The 10417-nt window shown below is 37.3% G+C and overlaps 1 protein-coding gene and 1 pseudogene across 1 annotated transcript; one reads left to right on the top strand and one right to left on the bottom strand.

Annotated features, from left to right (window-relative positions):
- Window positions 1-265: 265 nt before the first annotated feature.
- On the top strand, window positions 266-4626 carry LOC132054652 (factor of DNA methylation 1-like; annotated as a pseudogene).
- Window positions 4627-6175: 1549 nt separating this feature from the next.
- LOC132052604 (GDP-L-galactose phosphorylase 1-like) lies at window positions 6176-9744 on the bottom strand. Its single transcript, XM_059444215.1, has 7 exons — window positions 9167-9744; window positions 8669-8778; window positions 8485-8544; window positions 7633-7875; window positions 7353-7538; window positions 7013-7261; window positions 6176-6829 (listed from the first exon to the last, which is right to left on the bottom strand). Exons 1-7 carry the CDS (start codon window positions 9288-9290, stop codon window positions 6488-6490), a joined length of 1314 nt encoding a protein of 437 aa, XP_059300198.1. The 5' UTR covers window positions 9291-9744; the 3' UTR covers window positions 6176-6487.
- Between the last annotated feature and the right edge of the window lie 673 nt (window positions 9745-10417).

The following is a 10417-nucleotide window of genomic DNA, read 5'->3' as shown; positions in this document are numbered from 1 at the left end:
AAAGAGTGTAGTGTTTAAATCAATTAAAATTTTTACGGAGTATTATAAAAATGATCCAACCTGTAGCGTTGATAAAAGATTATTCACACATTCCATGTTAGTAAATAAAGTCATATTGATTTATTATAATCAAATTATAAATTATGATAATAATATTTATAATTAAACCAACATATGAGAGTAATTTTTACCTGTACAGTGGTACTGATAAGTAAAATGAAACATTTTTCTATTTTTACACGTGGCATTCATCTTGACAAAACTTTGGTGGAGGGATCCTTTCAAGTTAGTTCTTTGTCAAGCAGAACAAGGACACTTCACACTCCTTTTAACCCTGCTATATAACTTTAGGATGTATTCTCCAAGCTGATCTTTATCTACTTGTTTTACTTCTTTGTTGTCTTCTAGTTCTAGTTTAGAGTTGTGGTAAGTTCTAGTCTGCCTCATCAAAGTGACAGCTTAGGTAGCTTTGAGTTTCAGCTTTTTAACATGTGTAGAGCTACATTAATCCCTAAATAAAATTGTTTGATTAATGCTTTAAAATAATTTAGTCGTAGTATTACCCTTGTAGCTCCTTGTTCTTTGATTTTTGATACTATCTATTGTTACTAGCATATTATTTTGCTGTATTTACTGTTCCTTTTTTTTTTTTTTTTCCAGAATGCTTTGTCATGCTATCTTTGGTATTTTAGTTTCTTCACTTTCATTATCTCTTTTCTTGAACTGCTTTGAAATGTTTTTTCTTGAACCGAGGGTCCATCGGAAACAACCTCTCTACCTTCTAAGGTAGGGGTAAGGTGTGCGCACAAACTATACTCCTCAGACCCCACTTGTGGGATTAAACTGGATATTTTGTTGTTGCATGCTTTAAAATAATTCTCACTACTGTTTTGGAATTATAAAATTAGAGTAATCGGAAATAGTGCACTTTAATCGTTCCGAGATAGAACAATTCAAAAATTGGTTTTAACTTTTCTCTGAATGTTCTTTTATTGACTTGAGTAGGTTTTGCTTGTTCTTCAGTCTACATTAATTATCAAGGGGTAGGTTTGATGAACTGAGGCGAAAATATACTGTGTTAGTCAAAATACCCTTTTACATTCAGCAAGTAGCATTGTCCATAATTTTAGTTGTGTCTTTCAGTGGTATTGTTTCATTTAAAGTTAGTAATTTCTCTCTTTCAGTTGACTGGTAACACTTTAAATTTTGTACTTTGTTGCGATCTATGTTTTGGATAGCAGTTTCTATATATTACCTGATTTTTTCATGCTATTTGTACCATATTCAGCTATGATTCAAGTCCTCTTAGTTGCTTGTTCCGCAGTTTCTGCGTATTAACCGATTTTTACGTGTCCTGTAGGCTATTTTTAACATCTTCAGCAATGATTCAATTCCTCTAGGTTTCTTGTTTAAGATTTAGCTGATTTCCCTTGATATTTATTTGCATGACTGGACTGGTTTTTAAGGGTGCAATGGAGTTTGAAACTGACCTGAAAAATGAAAATCTGGATGAGCTGAAGACAAAATTCAATTTGACTACACTGCCTCTTAGACAGATGCTCGAGGAGAAAGACACGCCACACCGTTCTTTTTTTGAAGGTTTCAGTTGCAAACCTTCTCTTTTTTAATTCTTTTATCTGGTCTGCAGATGATGTATGAAATTTATGTTTCTTATCTGATGTCCCTGCCGTGTGTGTGATAGGTGAGAATGTCTAGACGTGCCATTGTGAAGTGCCAGTTCTGTTTCATCTACTCTAAAATTAGCTTGCTTCATTTGTTACTTGGACGAAAGGGATTTGCTAGACTTATTTAATATTTAACTAACTTTAAGCATCTTACATGTGCTTCAAAAACTAGTAGGGTGATTCTAGATCCTTGATTTGATAAAGATCACAAAGTAAAGAGAGACTCCATTTTGGATATTCATTGGGTAATAGAAAGTGCTCCTAGTTTCTAACGTGTAACTAAAGTCTACTTGGTGTAGGAACAAGGAAGATGCTACGCCTTGCCCGTGAGCATGTACAGAAGATCCTGCTGGAGCAAAAATCGTCGAGTCTAGAGTTGGAGAGCAAGAAGAAGAAGCTTGATTCTTGGAGTAGAGAACGGAGGGAAGTCTTAACTGAGCGAGAAAAGCAAAAGCTTGATGAGGAGAAGAAAAAGGTATCAAATTCAAGCATGAGTCAAGATTATATATAAATATTTCTTTTATCGTGATAGAGCAGCAATGGTTTACATTGTTTTGGTGCTCAGTTTGCTTGTGCCTATATTATATGGGTAGAACGTACCTTCAAGCTTCCAGTTCTCTAAAGACAACTCCTTCAAACTATACTGTGTTAATTTTATTTTGTTGATTCAGAATGATATGAGAATTTTAGCACTTCAAATGGCCTCTGCAGAACAAAGAAAAGCTGATGAGAATGTCTTGAGACTGGTTGAAAAACAAAAGGTGTGTCATTCATAGTCTTCTCTCTCTCTCTCTCTCTCTCTCTCTCTCTCTCTCTCGCTCTTTCATGTGTTTGCGTGTATTTATTAATTTATTGAGGATATTTCTGCATAAGGTTCTTCAAAACCAGCAACTTGGGTTTCTGCTATTGTTGGTAGCACAAAGTAAACAGAATACTCATGTTGATGTTATATATCCAGAGGGAGAAGGAGGAAGCCTTGAAAAAGATTCTTGAGCGGCCAGAAAGGGACATCGATGCCAAGCAAAAGCTGGATATGGAAATAGCAGAACTTAAAGGAAAACTAAAGTTATGAAGCCCCTTGGAGGCAATGACGATGCAGCTGTACAGAATAAGAATAAGGAGATGACTGAGGAGCTGAAAGATAAAATGGAGGAGATGGATAATATGGAGTCCCTAATCCAGACTCTCGTTACGAAGGAGCGCAAAAGTAATGATGAGTTGCAAGATGTACGGCGCACATTGAAAGAGGTATGATGTTCGATATCATTTGCAGTAAGATTTTCAATTACTGTATGCAGTCAAAACTATGACATGTTGAATTCATACAAGCATTTGATGGTGATGTAGTTTCTTGTTGTAACGTTGTATTACTTATCACGCTGAGTTATTTGCAATAATCCTCTCTTTAGGGATTGCTTGAGATATTGAGCAGTGGACGAGCCCATATTGGGATAAAAAGAATGGGGGAAATCGATTCAAAGGCTTTTCAGAATGCATTGAACCAGAGGTTTCCGAATCAGGTAGCTGAAATCAAGGCCATGGAACTTCTTTCTCTGTGGCAGGAAAAAACACAAGACCCTGACTGGCATCCCTTTAAAACAATCAAGATTGATGAGTCGAATTTCGAGGTTTGTTCTTTGATTTGGCTATTCAGCTTATCTCTATTTCTGCCAATTTAGTTCCTTCCGTTAAAGAGTTATATATGGCATCAAGAGTTTGAGGTTAAGGACTCAGGACTTCTCTTTCTCTGAGTTTCGATTGTCGTCCATTCTTTTTTTGTTTTTCATTTGCATCTGGTCAATGTGGAAGAGCTTCATTAAAGGGCAAAGTGCGCTGCTACTCCTTAAACATTACTTAATAAGCAATTTCACCATTTTGCTATTTACGAGTGAAGCACACCCCGCAAACTCCCTAAGTTGTTCCTTAAACGTCAGTTAGATAAGGTTTCTCTTCTCAAACTAGCTAAATTGCCCCTTGCAAATTCACATTTGCAATAATCAATGTGATTTTATTACTACAGGAACACTTATGTAATCTAATAGAAATGTTAGGATTACAATGTCTGAATAGTTTAGGGTCATCTACACTGCTCAAAATAACTAGAGGCTTAAGTAGCTTACCTAATTGAAGTTTACTACTCGGTATCTTTTATGAAAAGGGTTTTTAATACTAGCAGAAAGTAAAAAATAATTTTGCACTTCTGTCCCCAAAATTTACTGTCCATGCTGCTTTACAACAATTAAAAAGCAAAAGAAAGAGGGAGAGAAGCCTATTCATTTCATATTTACATCTTGGAGTGTAACATTTGGCTGCAAATGCAGAGAGTGGTAGATGAGAATGATGAAGCACTACGAAAGCTAAAGGAGGAATTTGGGGATGAAATATGTGATGTGGTGACTGCAACTCTGAAGGAGATAGAGGAATACAATCCTAGTGGTAGGTACGCGATTCCTGAGCTATGGAATTTCAAGGAAGGAAGGCAGGCCAAACTGACGGAAGTAATCAGTTTCATCATCAAGAAATTGAAGACGCAAAAACGGAAGAGGACATATATCTAGGTGCTTTTAATTTCTAGCTTTCCTTTCTCTGGTCATCAGATGGAATTCCTGCTTCTATATATACTTGCTCTTATTTTAGGGATGTACCAGAGGAGTTACTTTTTCATGGTGGGTGTATATATGCACTTTTGGGATTCAGATATGTGCAAGTTTGCAAGATGGTTGACATGTCTTGCTGCAGAACTAGTCCAGGTAGCCCCTATATGTTTTTTGAGGTGCCTGTAAAACCGCGTATGTATGACTCAGTGGAGATTATCCTTTTTTGTGACTTGACTGTTTGTAGTTGAAACTGTGATTATCGACTCTGATATGCCACTGAGAATGGTACTTTTAAATATTCTATTGTCTTTGATTTTATTTGAAACTGTGTTCTGCAACCAGATTTCTGCGCTTCTCCTTCGAGAGAATACAGTCCTATACCAAGTATCTAGAAATATGAGAGCTGTATATCCAGCGTACAGCATGACGTGTTCAGATGAAATTCTGTGCAGGTTTCACGAGTGAATATTTAAAGTTTGCAATTGTGTCTGTGGACAACTGCTCTATATACAGTTGTGCTGGATTAGAGCTCTATTTGCAATCGTGTCTCTGGCCAACCGCTCTATATCCAACTGCGCAGACAAAGTTTGCATACAGTCTGCACTGATACAACTGTATGCGCTGATAAAATGATTTTTGGCTGATACAGTCTGCGCTGACACGGCTGATACTTGCGATTTCAGCTAATCCAGCGCAACTGTATGCAAGCTGATACAACTATTTCGTGCTATGTTCGTAAATATGTATGCAAACTGTAGCTACATTTCGTAATTACGCTCTAAACTATGGCTATTTATGAAATTCTCTCTTCCTTTTATTTAAATGGGAAAAAACACGAAATGGTATGGGCCGGGTAATTAGTACTAATCAAAGCTTGAACCAAGGAAAAGTATGTGGGCTGGGGCTTGAAGATATTGTGGACTGATTTTCTCAAATATCTCTTTTTGAGATCACTGTTTATATTTTGTCCTTGTCTCAAACAGGCTATGCGCTTCACAACTGGAGGAATGGAAAGTCTGATATTCTGTTACGAACAACTTTAGGCCAGCTATACATTTTTTTTATCGGTGGTTCAGTTTGTACTACTTTTTCAAACTGCTTCGTTATGCGTTACTTGACTCGGATCTTTCGCAAAACAGCCTCTCTACCTCCACGAGGTAGGATTAAGGTCTGTGCACACTCTACCCTCTTAGATCCCACTTGTGAGAATACACTGGATATGTTGTTCAATTTCTTCTACAATTTCATACGAACTGGATATGTTGTTCAATTTCTTCTACAATTTCATACGAACCACAGTGAACTTGTTACAAATCTTTTGAACGCTTCAGACAATGATCCAAAGTTTGGACGGAAACGTTTTTGTAATTGGTTCAGTTCCTCTGCAACATTAGCCTATCGGTATAAAGTTTGCCCTGGTAATGCAAGACAGTTTTAAGTGTGTAGCATTTGAGGCTATAATTCATGCGTCTCTATCTGTACTTGGGTAACTTTTAACATGTTGCTAACAATTGTATAACATATATAGCAATTTGGCATAATAGGATAACTTATACTCTACCATCAGGTAAACCGCGTAATAAGATGATTGGAAAAAAAAAATAAAAAAAATTAACTAAACTGTGTCCTGGAAACTTTTGTAAAGAAAAAAAAAAAATTGAACACTTGTATGGCCGCGCTGGCACTTAAAAAGTTGTTGTTTTCGTGCTCCCATAACCATATCTTCGTTATCTAACCTGCTAATACCTGTATGGTCAAGTCGGCTTCTGAATTCTGCACAAACCAATACATAGGAAAGTGCAACAAGAGTGATAATAATACAAACAGAAAGGCACTATCATCAATCAACTGGAAGCAAAGTATGCCATCAGAAGCACAAAGTTTAACAATAAATAGGGGAAATCCAACTTCCATTAGCAAATAATATTGTCTTTAATTAAAAGAGAGCATACATTGCACCCAAGATCAATCCACAGACCAACCCCACATCACATAACCATAGGACAGGACCAGAAAGCAAATAATAATACACAAGGTTCAATTCACAGAGGAACAGACCAAATTCATCAATCCATTGAACACGGCTTTGCCTTATTTAGGGATATATTTCACAAGGGCAAGCCAGAGATAGAAATTCCTTCAATATTGATAAAATACTTGAAATAATAAGACTAGGACAAACAGCAGAGCTTGTCCTTGAAAACCCTAGACGTGAACCATGGTAGCATGGGTGTTGAGACCGTCAATTTCCTCCATGGGCTGAGGAGGTGTGACATCTAGATCCTCAGGAGAACCGTCAGTGGCGCCCTTGTTCTCTTCGACATTGAGACCAATGGCTTCAAAGATGAGAGCAGTCACTTCTTGGAACCTTGCTTCAGAAAGTGAGACCTCAGCGAGAAGCCCCCAGGCATTTGCCTCGGTTGCACCTTCGTAATCCTCCTTCCTCTTCAAGACCATGTGTCCACTAATCTCCCAGACTGCAGGATTGACTTGGGTGTCGAGGAGTTCAGCGCTGACCTCTCCGAGAGCTTGTTTCTCAGCATAGCACTGTTCCAATCCACCAAAATATGTATAAGTTAGAATGGTGATTGATTAAACACTATAACGCAGCGGGATAAATTGGACGCCCAAATAGTTAGAAACTGTTGACTAATCAAAGAATTCAAAATTAGTTGTTGAAATATCCTAATATGATGAATAAAAGAGCGAATGTAGTTGTAGGAGTTGTACCTGTGGGAGAAGGAATATCCTTTTTCCAGAATCGGAGATTAAAACATTGTAAGGAATGTTGTTCTCTTGCAGGCAAACGCAGGAATCAGAGACAACACTGGCCAAATCCTCCAAAGTATTCCCACCCTCGAAAACAAGACCTCGAACTGGGTAATTCAGCATCTCAAATATCTTCACTCCAGCATCAGTAGAAGTTATCTTCCGTGTAGGGGCCTTCTCAATGGGGAATTCCACAGCCAAGTAATAAGCCTGTATAGAGCAACAACAATGAAATTGAATTATTCCTTCTTCGGTATCAAGCTCTAAGCACTAGCGCAAACAAATGGAACTCATAATTTACTTGAAAGTGAAGATGGTTGATGGTAGCAAATGCACCCAAGCTGTTGTAACCCAATCGGAAGTATGGGTTTGCTGCTTCGGCAGCCATGTGAACTGCAAGCAGTAAGCTGTCCCTGTCGATCCTCTGAGGAAGGCATTCAAGGACCTTGGGGATCAAAAGCACATGTCCGTACTCAATGGGACTGACCTGTTGCACCGAGAACCCAATATATTCATTAATCACTGTTTCTGTGTACCAGTGAGGGTTCTAATATACGTGCAAAACTAAGATAAGAACATACATTGATGGCAACGACAGTTGGAGATTTCTCAGGATCAATGGGCGCATTTGGGTAGAGTTGGACTTCATCGTCCTCGCTTGCTTCAAACTGAAAGAGCAACTCTTCCTGTCCAACCTTAGTGAAGTTGAACTTGCTTCCGTCAAAAGGCTGCAGCACCTTATCAACTCGAAACTCAGTTGGCCTCTTCTTGAGGTGCCTTCCCTCATTCAGTTGAGCAATGAAACCGTAATCTCCAGGAATCACCTACACCCATTTATTTCCAAATTAAACTCACGTCGATTCAAAAATAAGTTATTGCTTGCTTCGCACTAGTTAAAACCAAAAAGACTCGAAGAAGACACTTGATAAGCACTATGTGCAGAGTAATATCACAACACGCACTACCACCCACCGACCAAAAAAAAAAAGGAAAGCTAGTCTCAGAATTCAACACTTCAATTTGGGTTTTGAAAATTGAAGAGAACATTGTATCAACAATTAACTGCAATATGTTATAGTAAGACATAAATGACTACATCTTCCTTAACCTTAGTCTATAACCCCAAAAGTTGTTGAACAAAAAGGTGTTATGCATTTCCAGGTCATAATCAATAACACCATGTTAACCTCCAAAAGACATGACCGAAATTTCCAGATTTAGTATCATCTACCACTTTAAATTTCCCTATTCAAGAAATAACACTGAATACTCCCCTAGATAGATTTATCAAGCCAGCATTTCTAAAGCAAATCTATCTAACTGGAAATAACTAAAGTAGAACGTGTAGGCATCAACTAATGATTTTTATATTTTTTATTTTTTTATGAACTTATCAATTTCAGTAAGCAAAAGAAAGAGTAAAGGAAAAATACCTTGGTTTCGCAAGCAGTGACATCATAGCGAAAGAGACCTTTCTGCTGACGATCCTCCCACTACACACATCAAATTTGACCAAAAGGTAAGTGATAAATCTAAAATATCTAAAATTTGCAATCTAAAATAACAAAAGAACTCCACAAAATAGTACTTAACCAAATAAAGAAGTTTCACACTTACTTCTCCAAGAACAAGGGATTCCAGGAAGTCAACAGGAGGTTCCTTGGTTTCATCGGCAACAGATTTGCCATTGCTCAATTTTTTGAAAGCATACAACGGTAGCTTTGAACCTTCAACAATCCAAACACATAACAACAAAATCAATATTCTGCTAAATCAACTAGAAACTAAACCCCCAAAAACCCAATTGCAAATAGCCTCAATTTCCCTAAATCCAAACTAAGTAAACTTTAACCAACACTCCAACAGTAATTTTGTCAGACAAATTAGTACTTAAATTTGTTGGTCTTATTTTCCAGACTGATCCGTTTGAAAAAAAAAAAAAGCCTCTTTTCTTTTTTCTTTGACAACTTTATAATTTCTACAGTCCATTTAGCATATTTAAGACCACAAAATTAAAGTATATTCTATGTATCTTTGATTTACTTTCTTAAACTCCGCATAAAGTCAAAATCAAACAAACAAATTAAATCGGGGTGTGTAGAAAAAAGTAAGTACCTGGAAGGCAGCAGTTTCTGAGACAATTGCGGCCACAGCCAGTACCACGAGCACCAATTACATCAACCTCATCTTTTTGGAAGTTAGAGACAAGTGTAGGAACTCTCTTAATCTTGAGCATCATCTTTAATACTTTTTGTTGGATTTTTTTTTCTTCGAATATTCAAGAAAATACTAGGTAGTACAAAGTATATAGGAAATAATCTAGGGATCTACGGTAATTATTATAATGAGTATATCTAACAGATGGAGAGAATAGAACCACCGCCGGCAAGGAAGAGGAGGTCGGAAGGACTACCACCTTCAGAGGGCAAAGCGCCACGTCCACCGTGCTTGGCAGGGTTAGTTGGTGTTACACAACCCTTACGTCGTACTGAACGAACATGTAAGAGTGGTACCCGGTTTCCTTTGTGTATAGCCGTGATGTCTACAACTTGTTTACCTGGGATTTACCCTATCAAAATGATTCTTCTTCTAATGGAGTTTGGTTTTTCTTGATATAATTGATAGAAGGAAATTTGGTAGTGCTGATGATAATAAGGGAAGAGGAGGAGATGTGGGTTATTTATATGGAAATTGGACAAAGGGGATAAGGAGTATTATATAATTGTGGTTGTGGGTTTGCCAATGGGGTAGTGTTAAGATAAAGGTGTGGGGATAGTCAATAGTGTGTGAACCATATAATTGGAGGCTGTGGAGCCAAATATGTAAAACAGGGCTATGGAGGCAAACAGCAAGGTGCTGTTTAATTGGTCCCCAATTGTAAGGGGGTGGGGAAGTAGGCGACAACAAAGGGTCGGTGTCCAAGTCCCTGGTGAATTTGGAAAAATTTAGTATTATTATAATAATAATTGAATTATTATTATTGTTATTTAAATCAGGAAATCGGCAGGCGCTAGTCTGTGCATTCTAGGTAAACCAACTCCAATGCAATAGCTCGCAAATTACCTGGAGAGATAAATCGCACTAGACAAGCCCCGTACGACGAGCTTGACCAAAAAAACATGCAGCAATTTTGAACTTGTGACCTCTCATTTGGAAATCTCATGCTCAACCAACTCAATCATTTACCGGTTAGTAAAAAGTTTATTTGTACAAGATGTTTATATATTTTTATTTTTAAATGATCGTAAGAGAGCAGGGTCAAAGCTAGATATCAAAGTAGGAGTTCGGCTGAATTTTTTAATTTTAATTTTATATTTATCTTAAACATCATTTTAATATGTATACATTAATTTAGAATTCAATAAT

Source organism: Lycium ferocissimum, chromosome 4, assembly GCF_029784015.1.
Source record: "Lycium ferocissimum isolate CSIRO_LF1 chromosome 4, AGI_CSIRO_Lferr_CH_V1, whole genome shotgun sequence".
Lineage (NCBI taxonomy): Eukaryota > Viridiplantae > Streptophyta > Magnoliopsida > Solanales > Solanaceae > Lycium > Lycium ferocissimum.
The sequence above is the reverse complement of the archived record's forward strand: the minus strand, read 5'-3'. Positions and strand labels throughout refer to the sequence as shown.